The 22,752-nt window shown below is 38.9% G+C and overlaps 1 protein-coding gene across 5 annotated transcripts in view; it reads left to right on the top strand.

Moving 5' to 3' along the window:
* Positions 1-22,752, top strand: part of ACSL3 (acyl-CoA synthetase long chain family member 3) — a 56,794-nt gene that overhangs the window by 14,156 nt on the left and 19,886 nt on the right. Inside the window, exons 2-9 of one of the 5 annotated variants that reach the window (XM_054207572.1) lie at positions 1,741-1,845; positions 3,135-3,260; positions 4,116-4,283; positions 5,235-5,309; positions 6,911-7,332; positions 14,852-15,029; positions 21,124-21,233; positions 22,485-22,623. In XM_054207572.1, coding sequence (XP_054063547.1) covers positions 6,982-7,332; positions 14,852-15,029; positions 21,124-21,233; positions 22,485-22,623 — 778 coding nt within the window. In that variant the 5' untranslated portion in view covers positions 1,741-1,845; positions 3,135-3,260; positions 4,116-4,283; positions 5,235-5,309; positions 6,911-6,981. The remainder of the gene's footprint in view (positions 1-1,740; positions 1,846-3,134; positions 3,261-4,115; positions 4,284-5,234; positions 5,310-6,910; positions 7,333-14,851; positions 15,030-21,123; positions 21,234-22,484; positions 22,624-22,752) is intronic. The other 4 variants (XM_054207573.1, XM_054207571.1, XM_054207570.1 and 1 more) reach the window with 4 other exon arrangements.

The following is a 22,752-nucleotide window of genomic DNA, read 5'->3' on the forward strand; positions in this document are numbered from 1 at the left end:
TGGGCGCCAGGGAGCGTCAGAGGTCCCACCAGCAGTGCTGGGGCAGTGGCTCTCCAGGATGCAGGAGGTGATGGGGAGGAGAGGCTTGCTGTGGGAAGTGGCAGGGAGGTGAGCTGGGGAGCTGAGGTGGGTCCTTGCGCTCACTTCAATTTCGGGAAAACGTGCTGAGCACCAACTCTTCTCTAGGGACCCGAGGCATCCGTTTCCACCATTCTCTAGGGCTTGTTGGGATTTCCGTCCTCTCCATTTCAAGAAATGTGTGAAAACACTTCTGCTGTAGCCGTGAGGAACATCTATTTTCAAATATAACTTATGTCTTAAATTCATATTGCAAAACAGATCTTCCGCGTAGCTGGCTATACATCTAGGATTCTTTCCTCAGCACCATTCGTTACCTCCGGCTCTACCTTGCTTCATTGTCAAAAGGGAGTTACCTTGTGAAGCATAGGCTCGTGCCACTTCGTACATTTGGGTTTCTTTTCTATTTTTATATAGATGAGTACATGAATATTTATAAATGAATGCTAGTAGTTTGGGTTTTCTAGATCTCCTCTTTTTGTAAAAGAGAAGCTCACTTGCTGAATGCGAGCAAAGAAATGTTTTCACTGGCAGCTCTAATAGTGAATTCCTGATGTAGTGAAAAACCTGCTTCCTTAGGGCTGTTAATGTTCCTTTTTAAGTCCAGATGTAAACTAGTAGAGGCTAATTTCTGATACAGTTAAAACTCCATGTTTGGGACTTTGTTATATTGTCTTGAGGTCTTGGATTGATAGCTGTTGTAATGAATTTATCAGACAATACATGAAGATACTCAGTTATTTTGTGCATTAAAGCCTAGCCCAGTAAATAACCTTTTTATCCTTTCTATGAATGTTAAAAAATCGGTTTCTTTCTGCAAGATTTGCTTATAAGAGAAATCTAACGTGTGTTCCTGCAACTATAAATTGTTCATGGAAATGTTTTTTAGCAAGGGTGTCTTGGAATCTCTGGGTTTGAGTTTGATTTTGTTTTCGTACGTGTTAAATCATGGAAGCCCAGAAATGGGCAGTGAGCACCCTGGGTACTTAACTCAAGCAGCAAACAGCCAATCCACTGAAACTGTTTTCTGGAAAAGATTAACAACTGAGTAACAACTGAATAGCTGTGTAAATAATAATGTTTGCAGACAGGTAATGGGTACAAAATGTTTACATTCGCTGCATATTTTAAATGTGATTTGCTGGCATGGGTTTTTAAGTTAGACATCTTTCTGCGGAGAGCAATAAATAAAACCTCGATGTATAGTAGAGCAAAGTCAATAAATGTAATGATTACTATTTTATGTAGTCTTTTTATAAAGTGTCCAGGGCTATTTATTACCCATGCTGAAATGTGTTCTCTGCATAGATAGATATACAAAGATAGGTACATTTTTCCACCCCAAATGGTAGAACCAGTGTTAACGCTGAAAGACACTGGGGAGTTGGAGGCAAGTACCATGAGCTACTGAGTTTAACCAATGCTCTTCCAGCCACCTTGATTATACTGGACTAGAGTATGAGCCATGACTAACTCTGTTGTGTCTTACAGTGGCTTTATTTTAACTTCGATGTAGTGGGCCTAGACTTTCTGAGGTGATACAGTGCAGTGTTAGATGAGCAAAAGGTTTTGTTTGTTTATTTATTAATTATAAAAGACAAGTGAAAGAATGGAAGATGTGTTTTATAATTGCCATATTTAATGGGGATTTTCCATTTTTAGATTTCAAGCAGTTGCCTGTGACAGCTCCTGTTAAGTAAAACTGAGACGGGAACATCTTGTATCGGCTGTTGTACCTCTACCTGCCACGATGAGAAGTTGCATAAGGTTTCTTTTTCTTGTTAATTCATGCTTTTATTGTAGTGTCATTATTATAAGCAGGTCAATTAGTAAACACATTCCTTTAAGGATTTTTTTTTTCTCATTTAACAAAAGTTTTCTTCTAAAACTTAAAGGGTATAACAATATTAGTATAAGTAGTGTATCAGGCCAAATCACTGATTATGTATTAAGCAGGATCAGTCCTGGAAACTGCCGGTTTACTTCTCCAGACTCATGAATGAGTGTGCTGGTTGCTTCTTCTCTTTGCTGTTGAAAAAAGTATATAACGTTTTACTTGTGGTCTTACTCTTTCCCATTTGGTGACTACTTCATGAAACAGAATTAGATATAAACTGAACAGCCACTATGTGTGTGGAGAAACATTCGCTTGCACGCTTTTTCTGTAAGTTGTATTCTTGCATAAATTAGCAGCTCTTTCCTCCAGGATTTAATCTGCCAGGGTTTGAACACTGATTCCTCAAAAAACACGTCAGGATTATGTGAAACCAGAATGGATGCATGTTCTGTAAGAACCCAAGTGTTTACAGCTAATCTGCAGACCGAACTGTTAAGTTAAAATATTTTCACATCATGTATTTTTACTTGTCAGTGATTAAGCAGGAGTTACCTAAGAAGAAAATCCTCAGCTTTCCATTCCCTGCCCCAAAATGTTGGGTTTACTTACCCTCTCTTTACAGTCAAAAGCAGTCATGTACTTCCAAAATTAACGAGGTGACCACAAATCGTATTTCACTGAGATTTTAAAGCCCCGGTATAGTATTTCACTAAGGCTTTTGGGGGTTTATTTTGTTTGGTACTTTTTTAAGGGCAGGATGTTAGACAGGAAAGAGTGCATCCCTTTCAAGCCGTTCAAATTTGATAGAACCTTGAAAATTTCCCTAAAACTTTTCATTTTCAGATTAGTTCTGCAAAATGATTATTGATTATTTATTTTCATTGTGAGTTTTTAAAATAAAGGTTCAAAATAGGAATTGTTACGGAGAAAAATGATGCACATGCAGACATTGTATCTTAATGAAAACAATATTTTTATTTTACTATGTAGTTACAACTGTATTTTTGGGAAGGTTAAATGACCTTTCATTTAACACCCCTCCCCCCCAAAAAAACCAAACCAAAATCAAGCCAAAAAACTACACTGTTATGTTCAGCTGCATTGGTTTTGCTTGCAGTAAAAGATAATTGCCTTACTGCTAGCACTCCAGTCTCAAGTTAGGGATAAGTTTTGCTCCTATGCTGTCATTAAAATGATTTTTTTTTTTGGATCCATTTAGTGATCCATTTAGCTGACTTTGTTTTTCTGCTGGGAATGTCAGTGATAAATCTGTTGGATGAAGGCATTTTAAACTGCATCTCCTTTGCTTACCTGTAATTCTTGTCTTCAGCAACATAGCAAACAAGTAAGTGAAATGAGTTAAAATGCATCTCGTGTTCTTTGGTTATACGAGGAGAGAGGTGGAGCCTTTACATTGCTGCCAAGGAACCTCCTGTGTGTCGTGGCTCAGCTCCCTTTAGAACTGTCACTCTACAAAGAAATTGGAACTTATGCTTCTGATGAGAAGACAGGAATATATTTTTCTTGCTTGTTCAAAAAGAGACTGCACTTTCCCCCCTCCCAATTGCAATGGTAATTACAGTTGTAATTGCAGTTAGTTAAGGCATAGATGCTCTGTAAATATCACAGTCTGAAATCAATTGCCAAACTGGTAGTCACTGGCATAGGAGCACTCTCTCTTGCTAAAGTTTGCTATTTCCTAACTAGAAGATTTTAAAGAAAGAAAATGGAGTCCTATTTGGCCTTTAAGGCAAGAAACTGTGTTTGCAAAAGATACCTTTTTTATCTTTAAAAAATTACATTTTAAGTGAAAAAATATTTTCGTTAGTGTTAATTTTTAAAACAAACCGTTTGAAATAGGTGGCTTGTGATAGCCTCACTGAAATGAAGGAGAAACTGAAATAATTAGCAATTACTCAAGGTAACAGATGTACATCAGAGTAGAGTTCTAGAGCTGGATGCTTACTTTTCTGAACCAGGCTGACATTCCAAAATATTTCCCCTTAATCTGTCCAGTTGGAGTGTTCCTTAGAAACGGGGGGCACAGCACAATTTATGATTTGCAATTCAAAGCAGATATTTCCAGGTTTGGGGGTTGTGTGCAAGTCTTCAGGTAAGCCAGAAGAAAGAGCTTGACATGAGACCTTGGTGTGGTTGTTTTAAAAATGCTGGAAAAGGTTCTTCTCTCCTTCTGAGATAGGAATGAAGCTGTTGGGATAACTGCAAAATCAGATGGGAAGCTGCTGTTCTAGAAGGGCTCAGTGCCCCTCTAATAAAGGAAAATTATGACACCCAGGGAGAATATTTTTGGACAGGCTCAATTGTTTGTCACACAGTGAATTTCTTCGGAGAACATTTTTTCCAAAAGGTATTAAATCAGTTGCTTTCATTTTTGCTTGCAAGAGTGTTTGGTTAAATTCTGTTTCTACTATTGTCCTGGTTTCAGATGGGAAAGAGATAATTTTCTCTGTGTTGCTGTTTTCAGATTTGGTATGAAAGGAAAGTCAGTAATGCATAATGTTTTAGTTGTTGCTAGGCAATGTTTATACTTTTCAAGGACTCTTTTCAGCTTCCCATAGAAGCTGAGAAGGAGCATAGACAGAACAACAGAATAGCCAGTGCTATATTCTGTACCACAGATGTCATGCTCAGTATATAAATGGGGGTTGATGGGGTGGTGGGTGGAATCTGTGATCTCTGCTCAGGAAGGTACCAATTCACTGGGTGGCGAGAGTGACTTCTGTTATTATTGTTATTATTTTTATTTTCCTTTTCTGTTGTTATTCTATTAAACTGTCTTTAGCTCAACCCACAAGTTTTTCCTTTCCCTTTCCCCTCCTTTCCTCCCTCTTCTCCCTGCCCTTCTGGGGGAAGGGGGAGAACTGCGCGGCCCTGGCTGGCGCTGGGGTTAAACCACAACAACTATGTAGGCACAGAGAGGTTCTCCAGCTTTATAAGGAGAAAAAAAAATGTGTCCCCCGCCTTGAATCAGGCCAGACAAAATTATAGTACAATGTATAACTCTTAAAAAATGGGTAAAATTCTGTTGTGTGAACTCTGGATTCAGCTTTAAAACGTCATGTTCTGTGCTGTTATCATCAACGGCATATTTTTTCTGGACTGCAGTAGCTTATTGGCTGGCACATGATTATTTCCATTAAGTATCCTTCAGTGACAGCCTAAGAACATAAGTCTCTTCAAACGATTACTGAATTTGCCCTTTAACCTATTTAAGGTTTTTTTTTTTACTTGTCATCGCTTTTTGCCTTTGATGTGAAAATTAAAATATATACACTTCCATTTTTTTTTTTTAATTTAGGTTTTAAATCCCTTTCCCCCTCTGCTGCTTGATCCAGTAAGTCCCTACTGTGAAGAGCTCCTGTGCTTTATTTGTGTATGTGTCTCTGGGTGCTTTGCAGGACAGGACCTTGACATGCTTGCTTCCTTCAAAGTGCCTGCAATGATGTTAACCATGAGGTTACAGCGGCTTGTTTAGGGAAGAAGTCGATGGTGAAATATTTTTACTTGGAGTTTTAAGGAATTGTATGGTTTAGAGAAAGATGGAATTAATCTCATCCTACAAATGAAGGATATTGGCTTGATCTGTTCCCAAAAGGACCTACAGATCTAAGATTTGTGAAGCAAGGTTTCCTTTCCATTACTACTGAAGGATCTTATATGCTTTAAACATTACTTTTTCAACTAAGATTTCTTGTCATTAGGGTTTTCAAAGAGTCAGTGGATGTAAGACATCAGCAAAGAATAATATGTTATGTGGCACTGTATCTTACAAATTAAAATTTACTTAATCCAGAAGGAATTATCAAAGCTGTGCCTCTTATGTGCACATCATTATTAGTTGCTTGATTTATGGTATTGCTTTTAATAGTTGTATCAATACATTTGAAAAGTTAACTGAGTGAAGTATATTTATAATCCACTCTGCCTTTTATGTGCCAAACACTGACTTTTATAACTGGCAGCTCATTCACCGTTGCAGAAATGCATCTTCAGCCATTATGACAAGTGTCCCCGTTTTCCGTAATGATTTTAATTATTTTTTCATTTTTTTTTTAATATTTTAGATATATGGCATAGTATCTTATCTCCACGGAAGAATACTTTAGAAAGCTGCATCATTGTGTTCTTTAGATGATGATAATGATGCTTTAAAAAAAGTCAAAGTGAATATCCTGGCATCACTAGGGACCCTGAAAAAGTTACACATCTCTTCATAGTGCTATTGCTAGGATTTTTGGGATATTTCTAAGCCATTTTTTAGTATTTACCAAATATTAGTTACCTTATCGTCATGTTTATTTATATAACGAGTGTGCCCATTGCATATGGTATTGAGGTTGAATTGTAGGACTGATGGAAAGTCCGTAGGAATAAAAGGACCAGCAAAGTTCTGTTGTGTACAGGGCCTTCATGGAAGAAGGTGAGAGTCGCCTTCTCTTAAGCAGGTGTCTCAGGCTGTGTAATTGTTTGTAAAGCATTTCAATATACTCTAGTGGCCAGGCTTCCCACGTACAGCGCTGGTGACATTACTTGTGTTTCTTAAGGCTTGTGCGGAGGCTGATGATTTGCAGTCTCAAAGGTTCTGAAGGTAAGCGTGTAGGTATTCTGATGTGGTTGGAGAGAATCTTTTAGAATGTATAATTCACATGAACATTTTCAGGTGACGACATGCAAATGGCATGCATTTTATTTAAAACCCCAGGTCCCAAGTTCTTTAGGTTCTGTGTTTGTGTTGTGTAGTGTCCAAAGAAATAAAAATATTAGTAAGTACTGAAGAGTGTTTACACGAGGAAAAACTCTTCCATTCCCATTTATCTGTGTCTTGTTTCGTTTGTGTTACGGGTTTAGACTTTTAGCCTAATTTCTGCATAAAAAGACCTACTTTGATATAGATTATAATCATATGTTTGAAAATACCCCCCCCTGCCAATAGCTGTAGGGTTTACCAGTAACATTTTCTTTTTCTCTTTTCAGATCTTTTTGGATCCCTGTCTAATTGATCCATGTTTCCAAACTCTCCCTTGTAACCTCCGCAAGCAGCCAAAATGAAGTTGAAGCATAACATCAACCCTGTTCTTCTACAGTTTATAAACTTTATAATCTTGGTGTACTCCCTCATAACGTACATTCCGTGGTACATATTTTCAGGATCAAGGCAGGCTATAGCAAAAGCCAAGCAGGTTAAAGCTAAACCTGTGAATAACAAGCCTGGGGGTGCATACAGATCTGTTAACAGTCTGCATTGCTTAGCTTCAGTTTTGTATCCTGGGTGTGATACACTCGACAAAGTTTTTAAATATGCTAAAACTAAATTTAAGGACAAAAAACTCTTGGGAACGCGTGAAATCCTAAAAGAGGAAGATGAAATCCAGCCATCGGGAAAGGTTTTTAAAAAGGTAAGTCTTTGCAGTCTGCCTTCAGGATTTTTTTTGAAGTGTGTTTGTTTTCTTTTGCAACACTTCTAGTCCAGTAAAGCAAATTGGGGGGAGAAAAAAGAAGCTTCTCTACTTAGATTAAGTAGTTGTGAAAAGAGTTAAATTATATAATTCCCAATCTTTCATTACTCAGCATTTAAAACAAATCTAACCCTTTTTTTTTTTTTTTGCATTCTTGACTAGATATCCTTTTGTATGGTTTCAACCAAAGACAAGACACAAATATGTTTTAAGTATTTGCTTTTAATATTTAGCTGATGATGTAACCAACTTTAAAGTTTTCCTTTTAGGCGTATTAGAAAAAAAAGTCTCCCCTTTGTGTTATTTTCAACTATAATCAGATAAATATAGAGAAATTACTAGAAGCCTGTACTCACATGTGCCTTTCCACTAAACTTAACTGTAAATTAAGGATTTACGGTTTTGCCCTCTGAATTTAGGGCTTAAATGAAATTTGTTTGGAAAAGGATTGCACAGATTTTAATTGGAAGACTCTTGGTTGGTTGGTTGGTTTTGGCTTTCGGTCTCCTTTAAGGTGAAGTACTTCTCTGCTAATCTATAATCAGTGTGGGGAGAGATGAAATTTCAATATAAAACTCGGTTGTTTCAAGGGAGACTTTTTATAGTCTCTTAAGTTCAGGCCTGTGTTGTCAGTTCCTATTTCGTATTTGTTCAGAGGCATTTAAAAATGCAATTTTGCCCGAAGAAGCAAGTTGAGATACCATTAACAGGATACATGTATATGTGTGGATATGTGTTAAAGGTCTGCACTTCTGTATTGAAAGTTAACTACATGCTATAAAAACAATTTGTAGTTGAGAGTAGTTTTCCTGCAGAGGAAAAATGTATCTCATAGAATAAAGGATTCCTTAAATACTGCTAGTCTTAATTCTGATATAGGAGTAAAATGTTTAAAGTAGAATTTGGTTAATATCACAATATGTGGCAAAGTTTAGTTCTGTTAAAATCTTTATAGAAGGTTTAATTGTTAGTGAAACTCCCTCCCAGCTATGGAGTTCATTTTTCAGTATGAAGGAAATGCTGGGAAAAATGAGTACATATAATCCTCCTTGATGCACGTTTTGCTGCCTCATTGCCCTATAAAGAAACAGAAAGTTCATGTTGTACAAAGTGGGCTTCTGAGCATAAATCAGAATTCTGACTCCCCGTGATCTGTGCTCTGTTTCCCAAACATAATTGGTAATGTAAGGCTTAAGAACTTAGGAGTTTTAGCCTTTTCCATTATGCAAGCAAAGTGTTCTGAATATTGGAAAGCTGGAGAATGTTGGTGTTGACCTACTTAAATTACTTAGAAACAAGTATTTAGACTTAGAAATTACCTAAGTTAGGTAACTTTGTCTAAGCTTGACACAACAGTTCATTATGGTCCGTTCCATACTTGCCCTCGAATTATTTTGTTCCAAGTTGTGGCATTATCACATAAGTCTACTTTTAATTTTTTTTTTCGCCATTAAGGAATACAGCATTTCTTAGCACCTCATAACACATTTTAGCAAGTGAGGAAAAATTGGAAAATTTTGCAAGGTGCCTTGTTGGTTCTAAATGTCAGGGTTCTTTTCCTTTGATTTTTGTCTTTCATAACGTGTGTCGTCTCTGGTTCCTTTTAGAAAAAGCAACTTGTTGAGGTTTATTTGGTGCAGCTTTTTGAAAAGGTGCATGACAACTTTAATTCTTAGATATAATGCATATAATCTGTATACCTTACAGGAGTTGCAAAACTTGTTAATTATTTTTTCCCTTTCAGAAGCTGAGCACAGTAGTGGGAGCGATGGATGCATTTTTTTGTTGGCTGGATGAGGGGAGAGCCGTAGATGTCATCTACCTTGACCTTAGCAAGGCTTTTGACACTGTCTCCCATAACATCCTCATTAGGAAGCTGAGGAAGTATGGGCTAGACGAGGTGACAGTGAGGTGGATCGAGAGCTGGCTGTGTGACAGAACCCAGAGGGTTGTGATCAGCGGCACAGAGTCCAGTTGGAGGCCTGTAACCAGTGGTGTCCCCCAGGGGTCAATACTTGGTCCAATTTTGTTCAATATATTCATTCATGACCTAGATGAGGGGACAGAGTGTATCCTCAGCAAGTTTGCTGATGATACCAAGCTGGGAGGGGTGGCCGACACTCCAGAGGGCCGTGCTGCCATCCAGCGTGACCTGGACAGGCTGGAGAGCTGGGCAGAGAAGAACCTAATGAGGTTCAACAAAAGCAAGTGTAGGGTCCTCCACCTGGGAAGGAAGAATGCCAAACACCAGTATAGGTTAGGGGCGGACATGCTGGGAAGCAGCTCTGAGGAGAAGGACCTGGGGGTCCTGGTAGACAGCAAATTATCCATGAGCCAGCAGTGTGCCCTTGTCGCCAAGAAGGCCAATGGCATCCTGGGCTGCATAGGGAAGACTGTGGCCAGTAGGTCGAGGGAGGTCATTCTCCCCCTCTACTCTGCACTGGTGAGGCCACAACTGGAGTACTGTGTCCAGTTCTGGGCTCCCCAGTTCAAGAGGGACAGGGAACTACTGGAGCGAGTCCAGCGTAGGGCAACCAAGATGATTGTGGGACTGGAGCACCTCCCTTATGAGGAAAGGCTGAAAGAGCTGGGACTCTTTAGCCTGGAGAAGAGAAGGTTGATTAATGTTTACAAGTACCTAAAGGGTGGGTTTAAGGAGGACGGAGCCAGGCTCTTTTCAATGGTTCCCAGCGACAGGACAAGGGGCAATGGGCACAAGCTAGAACATAGGAAGTTCCGTTCAAATACACGGAAAAACTTCTTTACAGTGAGGGTGACAGAGCACTGGAACAGGCTGCCCAGGGAGGTTGTGGAGTCCCCTTCTCTGGAGATTTTCAAGACCCGCCTGGATGCAGCCCTGAGGGATGTGCTTTAGGCAACCCTGCTCTAGCAGGGGAGTTGGACTAGATGATCTCTAGAGGTCCCTTCCAACTCTGAAGATTCCGTGATTCCGTGATTTTTCTGAGGTCATCTGCAAGTCAGGGGCAGATCTGAATGTAAATCATGGGTCTGTGTACTGAGTTGCGTTACCTATTAGAAGATGCCTCTCTGTGCAAATTGCAAAGGGCTAGATTAGCCTAATTAGTGGGGTAAATATATATCTCAAAAAAGTAAAATATTAAGCTTCTGATCCTTAGGAGAACTCAGTGTGCTCACGCTTCTAGCTAAAATTATTTAAAGCTAGATATTTAACATCATCAAGATCAGATACGACATTAATTTATTGAGAGCAATTATATCCCAGATAATCTGTAACTTCTTGAATTTTTATGATACTGTGTTGTTAAAAAGATTTTATTCCTGTGTAGTTGCCAAAGTAGCAGAAATTCACAGATGTTAATGAAATACAAATACTTGCTTCTGCTCACTTTGTTGCATTTTATAGTATTTCATATGTAGTTAGTTTAATACATGGATTGGAGAGCATACCTAATGCTAATTTCATAAAATATGTATTTGTCAGGATAAAATAATGCTGAAAATACTTCAGAGATTAAGATGTAATTAATTGAAAAAATTGTTTAAGCTGATCTTAAATTTTATGATGCGCAGAAGATGAACTTTATTCTGCTGGTTGATTATTTTATATTGTCTTAGTTATAGGTTATATTGTCATGTGCCTGCTTTTATATATGTTGGTATGTGGATTTTGCTTTGTTTGTTTGTGTGTTCTGTTTTTGTGTGTGTTTTGTTCTCTTTTGAAAAGGGTTTGTAACTGAGAACAGAATTAGTGGAAACGTAATAAATAAGACATAGTGGGGAAACAGGAAACCTGATTTCGGTAGGGGAAAGTGAAGCATCTAAACCCTGAGAGACTTACATGAAACAGTAAGCGTGTGGGCAAATGCTTGGGGATTCGGAATGTTACTCACTATAGCTGATGCTGAACCTCATGGTGAAGTTGCAGGAAGGTTCTTGCCATGCCAAGTCATTGAGTAGTAACAGTAGCTTATGATGTTGAAAAACATAGGGTGCTATGGAAATAATACATTTGGGTGGGGGTTTTCAGAAGCTTTAAGCTGCCATCCATGTTTTCATATGAAAAAGGCCAAAAAGGAGCATTTCAAATAACCTCCTTTGTATTATTTTTAATGTATTTTCTACAAGGAAGCGTATTTAACTCGCCATCACTGGTTTTCAAATTGTAGTTAAGATTCTTCGAGCCTTATAAGTTACTTCTAGGAAGACCTTGAAAGGTAACCGAGGTCGAGTAGTTTAATATATCTCCATGTGCTTGCAGCTTTTTAAAGAACACTTTATGACACCTTCGCACTAAAAACTTGAATGTGGCTGCCCTAAAGTCCAGATTAAAGACATGTTCGTGGCGCAGCAAGTATTTAGTCTTTATACTTTGCTGGATTTCCAAATATTACTACAGTACAGATATTTAATAATGTTTTCCAATGCATCAAATAGATAACTCAAATATTTTTTTAATAACTTGCATTTCAAGTATGTTTAAAAGCTGGTGCACTAGAGGGCAGTATTTTTCTATTTAATGTAGTATTTTGAAGCAAACATTCAGAGGTGCTGTCTCTTCTGATTTACGGTCTGGGTTTATGTGTCTGTTTAATCAGTTCTCAATAACCGTGACTTCTTGGGCCCTTCTCTTGCAAACTCTTGGACGGCTGCTTTCCTTACATGTGTTAGGAGGTTATTTAGCAGAAATAAGTTCTGAAAGCTGTAAAATTAAGTGTATGTAAACGTTTAAAAGGGGATGGCACTTAACATCAGTGTTAACAGCTGTTTACTGTAGAAACTGTACATTGGAAAATATTAGGGAAAGCTACTGAGGCAAGGGCAAAAAAGGAGATGGATTTGGAGACTTAATTAAACATAAGGAAGGATGAGAGAAACCATAACCCGCTCTATGTCCTGCAAAAGAAGCATATAGGTAAATGCAGAAGAAAAGGATGTACAGACAGAAGCAGGATATTAATGTATCATAGAGAGGGCATGGGGAGGAAGGGAACACGGAAATTGAAATACATGGAAGGCAGTAGGAAAAGTAGAACTCAAAACAGCTGCATTGAAAAACATCTTCTCATCTGTTTTCACATGTCACTGTTCTTCAGAAATATATTTCTATATATAGAAAAATAACTGTAGCTAACGGTGCTATAGTTCTCTTCTGTGGATTTTCTAACCTTTTAAGAAAGGAAAGCACCAATAAGGCCTTTTTTCACAACTTTAAATCAAGCTTGTTTAGGCAATGAGGATGAACTATTTAAGAGAATAAAAAAGGGAATAAAATCAGAATCACAAGTGTTTTCAGAAAGATCAATTTTTGACCCTTTAATCATTTAATATTTCAACTTTAGTGACTGATGTAATGAATGGTGGAAATTACCAAAACGTGTTCGTTTACGGGTTGGCAAACTTACCAGAAACAGTAGCAAGACTCTGCTTGTATTTCTTGGCCTAATTATTTGAGAGCCGCGAGCCTGAGGCCACGCCGTAGGTAGCGTATATAATGATGGAAAGGGTGTTACCTGATTCATTGCTGTAAATTGTTCTCAACTGATGAGCTTGTCAAGAATTTCCAAGTCTGCCAAAAATACTGCATTTGGGGGGGAAAAATGTCCCAAATCGGAATTAAAATTCCGAACGACTGAAATTTGGATGGACAGGAAGAGATGCAATATTTTCTTTGGAAGCAGTAAAAGTTTTCCACAACCAGAAATATCTTGGTGTGTCAAAACCGAAAGGAACTGGTGGGTCCGTGTCCCTGGGGGGCTGTAGCTGTGAGCCCCCTGCCCTGTGGCGCTGCCGAGGTGCTCGGGCGGTGATGCTGCTGCCGCGCTTTCACCCCTTACAGCACAGAGATTCCAGGAGGTCTTTCTTCTCCACTAAGGTTTTTGGCTCTGAAGCAGCATATTTGCCAATGAAGCTGAGTTTTTTGTAAATATAACAGGAAAACCTGAGCACATACTTGTGCGTGCAATGTTTCTATTTTTGTGGTGAAACTGCTAAGTATAGTTAGTGTTGGCAAGTATTGTTTTTTGGGTTTGTTAATTGTAATTACTCCTGAAGACACGTGTGAAATTTCCAAGCAGCTGTGTGTATACCTGTCCTGAGTTAAAAAAAATCTATAGTTTTATCCTGCAAAACAAGTAGGTTAATGAGCAATATGCAGTAAGGCTGTAACGGGTACAACTCAGTTACCCAACAGTAAATTTCTTGAAAAAGTCTTTTGATAAATCTATTAGATTTTATTTTCCTAGTAGAGTTTGAGAGAGATTTTAAAATTCATTTTATTTAGGAAGTGGATGTAGAAATACAGACTCACTGAAAATGTAGTTACATGACAAAAAGTTGTTAGATTTTTACAGCCCACAAGTTTGAAATTTAGTTAAAAGTTGGTAAATGAAATCTGGAAAACAGAATGGAGGGAGGAGGGGGAAGTTTGTTTTTCTAGCTTTTTTCTTTTATCGTTTGTTTGCATTTATTACTAATGCTGTGTAGCCAAAGGCAATGTTTGAAATACTTGACTAATAAAAATTAGTTTTCAAAATTGTCAAGGTGCTTGTATAACTAGGCAGGTAAGCCTGGATTTTCCGTGTAAAACATCATCTTTGAACTATTTATCTGCATATGAAAATTTCTAGGATGTTGTCAAAGAAATAACCTATCGCTTAGTGAGAAAATAGTACTGTAAGGTGCAAGTGTACACATGGAAACCTATGATGGGTAGTGAACTGTAAATTCAAGTCCAGTTTCACTGGGCACTGGCTTTCCCACATAGAAGAGCACTGAGATTGCTTAACTTTTTTCCACATGACTTCTCAGTACTGAGATTTGCCAGTAATTTCCAGTCCAGTCTTCTGTCCCACTGTTGTTTAGCAGAAAAAAAGGGTGAAAAGATTACTCCTCTTCCCCCTGACACTTGTTTCAGAACAAACGATGGGAAAGGGATTTCACAATTTCTGACTGAGGACCCATTGATATACTACCTCCTGGATTCCAGTTTCCCTGGTTTTTTTGGGTTTTTTTATAAGAACAAACACCTGTTTATGCTCTCATGCTTGTATATGTGAACCGTAGCCCAAATATCCAAGAAAGCAAATACAGAGCATGTATTGTACCAGGTGGTGCTTGTCACCCTTTATGTAAAATAAACCAAACATTTGTGAAAAATCTAAAGGCGTATGTGTCAGATAACCATGGCCTTTTGGAGGGCTTCTGAGGCTACAAAATATGGTGGGAATCGTGTGCTTTCCTAAAGTGAAAACAGAAACTGAGGTGATAACAAGCGTGGAGATATTGCAGTATTTGTGTTGGAACTTCCACAGACCCTGTAGTTTTTGCAAGCATATTATTCATTATCTTGAATAAACTGCTTTCAGAATTTAAGCAACTTTTACTTCAAACATCTGTGGTTTCTTCACGTGAATAAAGATGCAGTAGAACATGTGTTAAGGATTTTCGTTTTCTAAATTGAGTTTATTGTTCTTATTAGGTCATCCTTGGCAAGTACACCTGGCTTTCATACGAAGATGTATACATTAAAGCTGTTAATTTTGGAAACGGCTTAGCAGTATTGGGTCAGCAACCAAAGACTAACATTGCCATCTTTTGTGAGACTCGAGCCGAGTGGATGATCGCAGCGCAGGCCTGCTTTATGTGCAACTACCAGCGTAAGTATGCGTCTTTCCGCCGGTATTTATGTCTCTTGATCTTACAGCACAATCTGAAAATGAACCTTTTTCTTACTTTACTTTACACACTAAGAAAGCTTTATATAGAGTTTATACAGAGCGTTTAAAACTACAAATGAAAAATACTGCATAAGGTAGAGACTGCGTACTTCACAGTGTTTTGCCTTACTGAATGGAGAAATGTGTATCTGTTTGCAGCTGGAGTATGGTTTCACTAAGTGTATCTTGCTCAATGAATTTGTGAGAGGTTTATTTGCTTTTAATCTCAAATCAGTACAGATTCCCAAGTTTCTGAAAACAAACAAACAAAGATTGCACATCAATTCATTGACTCAGTTTCAGGAGTTGACGTTAAACCTTCATCTGTGCCTGTAAGTTCCGTTTTAACTGGATATTTTGTCAACTCTTCAATTTTGATTTTGGTTAGAGTTTATCATATTGTTATCTCTAAAAAGTGAAAAGGAATGAGTAAGTCCTGGACTTATTTTGGACAGCTCTTTCGAATTAAAAAGTTGCTTAGTAACTCCTTTACTAGCTGAAGTCATTCCTTAACCCAGGGAGCCTGTTTTTTTTACGTTTATGTATCTATCTTTCTGTCTCTGCATCTTGACTTTCTCATAGCCCTTTGCGGGTCATTTAATACGTCCTAATTTAACCTGAATGCTGATTTGAGACTATGCTCAAGGACGAGTTTGAGTTCTAGTTATTCCGTCAGAAGCCTTAAGACTGTGTTTAGTTTTGGTGAGCTATTGAAAGTCAGTCTTGCTCTGGTTCACAGTATCTGATTCAATCACGCACCAGTTGGATCCCTAACCCTGGCAGTGGGCTGAGAACAGGTTTTCTGACCTGGATGATACTCCATATTTTCTCATGGAGTGACCATAAGAGAAGTGTCTTTAGGGGTCTTCTGTCCGATTACAGTCTTAGTCCCATTCTGTAACTTCTGGTTAACTTACCCTTTGATCTTCTGCTGTTTTATGGTGGAGAGCACCAACTGTGTTGGGGCAGAGCCGTCTGCTCGGGGAGCAGAAGGTGCTTTCTGGGCAAGGTGTGTACACTGGGCAGTTGCAGGCTGTGGTGGAGGTGCCTTGAGGAGTGGCAGAATGGGATGGACTGGCTGGAGGTGCCCTTGCACAGCTTCACAGCACAGGGCAGAGACAAATGCAAAGCCACCTCTGCTCCCTTTTTACTTGAGTCCTGTAGAGGGCCACAGCTGTGTCTGAGGTACATCTCTGCCATGGTGGAAAGACTGCTGTATACCCTAGTCTAGCCTGAGCACAAGAATATGCGTAGAAGCTCTAGGACTGTTTTTGTTGCTGAGAAACCTATGGAATGCTGATCTCAACTTGGTATAGGAAGTGTTTTCGAATGTCTGTTTCATCATCACTCCTTGGTATGTCATTCACCTAATGGCTGGGTTCTGTGATGTTCTTGGGGGACATTTCTCATTTTCCCACAGGGCACTCTAGAAGCTGCTGTTCCGCACAGGCTTTGGCCTCTTCTCTCCCATGACATGTTTACCCTCCTTCAATAAGAGATGGACTGTAAAAGCCAGATGTGCAGAAATTCCTGATTTACTGCCTACCTACCTATACTATATTTCAATTAGACCTTTTTTCAGGTTTTGGAAGCAAGCCTGACAAAAAAATTGTACCTTAAATGGTCCCTCTTAGCTCTAAGCGTGACTCTGTTTCAGTTTGAAAAGCCATATGTTCATGAGTATATAGCAGTTTTCATTTCAGTAAGTCTTTGCTGCGGGTCTGTGTGGTTATTTTCTGTATGCCCTCAGGCTGTGTTATTCCCTCGGTTTTATGGGTGGAGTTGGCTTCAAGATGTACTGCCCTAGCCCATACCATTTCAAAATCAGCCTGCTTGCCTGGTGTGATGACTGTCTCTATGGATAAGGAGAGAGTGGATATTATATGCTGTGACTCTAGCAAGGCCTTTGACGTGGTCTCCCGTAGTATCCGTACGTCCAGACTATTTAGAGAGACTGGATAAGTGGCTGCTAAGACGGATGGAAAATTCATTGGTCGGTTGGCTGAAAGGATTGTGATCAGCGGGGTAGAGTTGGCTGCCAGCCCTTGGGGATTGATACTGAGTCCAATACTGTTTAATGTCTTTATTGAAGATCTGGGTGGTGGGACAGAGTATAAACACAGCAGGTTACAGCCTGTAGCAAGTTGGCCGGAGCAGCCAGTACACTGGAGGGCAGGGCTGATCTTCAGAGGGGCCTGTCACCTGGAGAAGTGAGCTGTTGGGAGCCTCATGGAGTTCAATGAAGGCAATTACAAATTCCTGTGTTCGTGCTGGAATAACCTCATGCACCAGTATAGGCTGGGGGACAACTGGATAGACAGCAGCTCTGCAGAAAAGGACCTGGGGGTCTTGGTGGGTAGTGAGTCAACCATGAGTACACAGTGCCTTCTTGCAGTGAAGGCCAACGGCATCCAAGGTGGTAGTAGCATGAGTGTAGCAGGTAGGTCCAGGGAAGTGGTCCTTCTCCTCCATTTGGATGCTGATGAGACTATGGATGCTGGTGAGACCCATGAGTTTTGGGTTTCCCAGTAGAAAAAAAAGACCTTGACATACTGGAGTGAGTCCAGGGGAGGGCTGCCAAGATGCTGAAGGGATTGGAGAATGTGACATAGGAGAAGAGGCTGATAGAGCAGGGTCTGTTCAGCATTAAGATGAGTGAGTTGAGATCTTGTTCTGTCTAAAACTGTGTAATGGGAGCATACAGAGAGGATGAAGCCAGACTCTGCGCAAAGGTGTGTTTTGATAAAACTGGACGCAACAAGCACAACCTGAAACACAGGACAAGTTGATTATATATTAAGACAAATGTCCTTATTGTGAGGGTGGTTAAATACCAGAACAGGAACGTAGAATGGTTGTGAAATCTCCATCCTTGGAGATACTTAAAACCGGACTGGCTGTGGCCCTGCTCTAACGAACAATTCTGTGCAGGTGATCTTCCCAGGTGCCTTCCAGCCTAAATTCAGTGATACTTTTGGTCCTCGCTTCAGTGAGCGACTGCTGGTAACTTGCCTGCCAGAGCAGAGATCTGCACAGTCTGCTTTCAGAGGAGATGCGTCTGTTGCTTTGAAACCACATGTCTCGTAATACATTTGTGTCAGTTCACTTTTATCACTTTTGGGATCTGTTAAATTCCTAGTGACTAAATGCAAAGGCTTGTATCACTTTTTCTTCGGAAGTGAAGTGCACTTAGAAATCCTAGGAAGATTTCGTAATTTGGGGGGGGTGGGGAGGAGTCTAAGATAGTGGATGGATGTCGTGTGTAGAATGGTATGTATGTGTTTTTAGTTTTGTTGGATTAATGTTTTAAATTCCCTTATTGAGACGTGCTTCGGCACACTGTCTGACGTGGTATTTAGCATCTAAGCTGTATGTCATGTTATGTGAACTTGGCTGACTTGCGTGTTGGCAGATGATGATATTATCATGCAGTATTCATGTAGTAGGTTTGCTGAATGAATTATAAGATTCAGATGATGTTGAAGTGGTCCGGTAAGACATTGCTAAGTGACTTATATTAGCATTTTTCAGTTTACAGGTTTCATAACAGCTAACTGCTGTGGTAGTGTTGTGACATTCTTTCCGAATGTGAAATGTATTAAATCTGATGTTATGTGCCCAGAACTGATGCCAAGAGAGCAGGTTCATCTGCTTCATCTGTAGTGTTGGAGAGAATGCCTTTTGTACTCGGGAATTAAAATGAGGAAAGTAATTTTATGTTATGGATTACTCACACAAACAGGTGGTTTTATAATTAGAAATACTTGTTTGAAGCTAAGTCTTGTATTTGCGGGACGTAGAGTGGGATTGCTAGTTCAAAATGGAGAAAAAGTACTAACACAAAACCAGATTTTTCTTCAAAAATATCTCCTCTTCATCTGTGTGAAGAGCTCTTCACCATTGTGGGCAGATAAAACACCTGAGTGTATAACCAACAATGAAATAAGTAGGAAAGGTTACATTTCATTTCTGAATCATTCCTGCCTGAAGCTTGAGCAGAAGTGGTTTTGTCAGAATTGATTTGGCTGAAGCCTTTAAAGTTATACTTTGCCTTTTTATTTTTTATGTATGGTGGATGCTGAAATACTCAGTTTAACATTTTAGTTACATGGATATAAATGGCCAAAGTTCTGTTTGTTTCTTTAGGACAAGGCTTTGTTTTTGTACATTAGGTGGCAAATTTAGTGGTGTTGAGATTTTCCTTTTTGTCAGACTTTCAGAGCAGTATTCCTAGCAGAAGTCCAGATAGCAAAGACTCCCTCGTACTATTGTGTGTGTAAAGGTGAACACACAAAATAATCCCTTCTTGGTATGCCTTCAAGAGAAAAAGGAGAGGAAAAATTACCTAAACTTTCAGATTTGCTTGAAAAGGTTTTAGGTGCCAATGTAGAAAAGTGAGAATTTCACGGATCAGAGTCATTGTTCAGTTTTTTTCCTCTCCATGACATCAGTTACACCATGATATAAATGGTATAGCTCTCGCTCTCTTGGGCTCCGTCCTATAGCTCGAAGTTGTCCTTGAGGTACTTCTTTGTAGACGAGCAATTAACTACATAAATGGTTATTTCAGAGATTATACTTCTCTTTCCGGGCGGTGTGTCGTCTCAGTTGTGCTTGTTGGCTTGGGGACGCTGAATTTCTGCTGGCTGTTTATGTAAGAGGGGTCACCACAGCGAGGAGGGAGAGCTCGTGGGAACTAGTAGAGGCACTCTTCTGGACTCTGCTCCCACCAAATTAAAGAAAACACAGTGCATGTGCGTTTGCCCTGCAACAGTTCTGAACTATGATGGACTGTTTTAACAAGGAAAAAAATAAGTAGAGGTCAACTATTTACTTTTCTGTGTAAGGAAACTGCCTTTGAGCTCTTCCTTAGTATGCTGCACAGGATTAGTAACTCCCTGGATTTCAAATCTTACAGTACAACAGAGTTTGATTTTACTTTACTTTTATTTTTGCTGCAGTGTCTTGTTTTAATAATTAATTTGTTTAAATATTCAGCTAAATCCAGAATGCAAAAGAAATACAGATACCTAATGTGACGAAACTTCCAGCACTGATGTAATTATTAATGATTGTGTTGCTTACAACTCTTTTTGAGATGCCCCTCTTTAGCATTCTGCTTGGAAAATAGGAAATTATTATTTTTTTGAGAGCAGTACCTCTCTTCCTTTTTGAGCTGCCTTTTTCTTCCCCAGTCTCTTCCTGTCTGTTCTGATGCAGTTCTCATAAAAATGGCAGGAAATTAAATATGGTTTTAAAATTGTTAATGAGAAATAATTGTGGTTTAACACTCTATTGCTAATAAGCTGTCCCTAAATACAGGAAACAGTGTTTCTCATAGTCAGTTTCCTAAATATTTTCTTTCCTTGCAATTCTGAATTCTCATTATGTCAGTTCAGTGTCTAATGGTTGTAGTTATTAAACCTTTATTATGTTGTTTTAAACAGATGGGAGAATACGATAGTCACAGATTTATTACCGAGTGTGAGAATTAATCTGCTGATAACGTGTATTACAATATTATAATAATTTCTTATTAGCAGACAATTGTAAAAGGCTAGTAACAGAACATGTGAATTCTGAAAAGAGAAGTAATGTAAATGAAAACCCTTTCTTTCTTGTGTACAAGAGGACTGTTAGACAGTGTATTAAGCTGAGAACAGATGCCTACTTTTAAAATGGTAAAAGCCATGAAGGTATGAGAGTAGCTCTAGAAGAGAATTGCATCGGGTAATGTGGTTTTGGTACCTCTAGTTAGAATAGTAGTAATACCTCTAGTTGAAAAATAGTAAACAGTCATGTAGACAATGGTTGTTCTTTACTCCTTCTGGGAGTAACTGAAAATTATGCTGTATTTTAGTCTGTGTAATAGGTATTTTTTTTAAAGCACAAAACTACCCCACCTTTATATCAGTTGACAAATAATTTTACTGTGTTGCTAATTTAGAATAGGTTAATCTCAGCCCTTTATTGTAAACTGGACTTCAAAGTGTAACATAGAGATTTACCTTTCCCCCCTCCTTTTCTGTTTCAGTGGTTACGCTGTATGCTACTCTGGGAGGCCCAGCAATAGTACACGGGCTGAATGAAACGGAGGTGACCACCATCATTACTAGTAAAGAACTGATGCAAACAAAATTGAAGGTCAGAAAACTGTTAGTTGTCTATCTCTTTCCAGTGTATCTGTTCACTGTTGTTAAAAGACCCGATTCCATTGTACAGAACAGTGATTCATTGCCTATATATAGGGCGGGCACTCCTTGGAGAATAAGATTTATGTATCTGTCTTCATGTACAGAAAAACACCGATAGGTAGCCTTCAGTGGGATTCAGGCTCCTCGATGACTTTGGAGAACAGGATGAGCAATTTGCAGTATTGAAGAGCTGCAGTGCTGCCTGGAACAACACCTTTACAAGAAACTGCTATGGTTTCTGGGTGGACTTAGTGCCTATAAATTTAACAGGTGAAGCAAATGGGAAGAACAGAAAAATGTATGAACTGTATATGAATAGCTAAATGTGACCATCCTCCTGATTTATTGTTGGATGTTTTCCCAGCAGAGAATGGCTCTTAAATCTAAAGAGGGGTGCTCGAAGAGTTAGAGCTGTCTTCCAGTGAAGGGGAAAGCTTATTAAACGTTAGAACAGTCAAAGAACATTTTTGACTTACTGACCCAAATTGAATACACAAGTGGAACAACAAATCTGCATGAGTTTCATCATGATGTGTTTTGGGGGAACTAGACCTTTCACATAAGGGAATTGTTTTAATTAAAAACTATGTGCTGTTGCTAAATTTTGAATGAAAATTTCCCAAACCTTTTTTTAGTTACTAGAATGGCAGGATATGTACAATGCACACTTATTTCAGCTTGCAGTAGGATAATGAATTTCTTCTGCTAGAGATTGTAGTCATCTCTTCTTCCGCTGGGACTGATAAATGTTTTTTGAACTCACATTTTGCTTGAAATGCTTTGCTAGTGCTTAACTAATAATTTTCTATACTTTTGCTAGCTGTTGCTTATTTCAAATAGCGTAGTAATCAAGGAGCAACACAAGAACTATTATGAGCTCAGTGTCGCCAGTTTCTTTCAGTGTTCCATGAGAATGGAAAGTCAATTACCTCTACAAGTCACTGCAGTCTTATTTGTGGACTTTCCTTGAAATAAGACCCAGATCAGTAAATGGTTGGAAAAGTTTTTGGACTTGTGAGTGGAAAGTTCAATCAGTCCTGCAAATCTAAATGTGGAAAGTTTCAAGCTTTGCAGCTATCTGGGCTAGACAAGTTTATCCTCTGAAACTTTAAATCCTCAGTTACCTCATGTCAATGCTTTTTATTAATGTATATGGTAGATGGATGGGGCTTTTTTCTGCTCATTGTGTTCATTTCCACAGGAAATTGTTTCTCAAGTTCCACTGCTGCGACATATTATTACAGTGGATGGCAAACCAACAACGTGGTCAGAGTTTCCTAAGGGTGTCATTGTCCACACTATGGCTTCTGTGCAAGCTATGGGGGCCAAGGCAGATACTGGTAGGTTATCTCTTCTTTCTGTTGGCACTATCTCGTTTGTTGTTCTACTTTGACCCTGTTGAGTAAACTTGGGAAAATTGCAGATCTCAAAAAAAAAAAAAAAAAAAAAAAAAAAATTATGCCGTGATT

This window comes from Rissa tridactyla, chromosome 6 (genome assembly GCF_028500815.1).
Source record: "Rissa tridactyla isolate bRisTri1 chromosome 6, bRisTri1.patW.cur.20221130, whole genome shotgun sequence".
NCBI classification, from domain to species: Eukaryota; Metazoa; Chordata; class Aves; order Charadriiformes; family Laridae; genus Rissa; species Rissa tridactyla.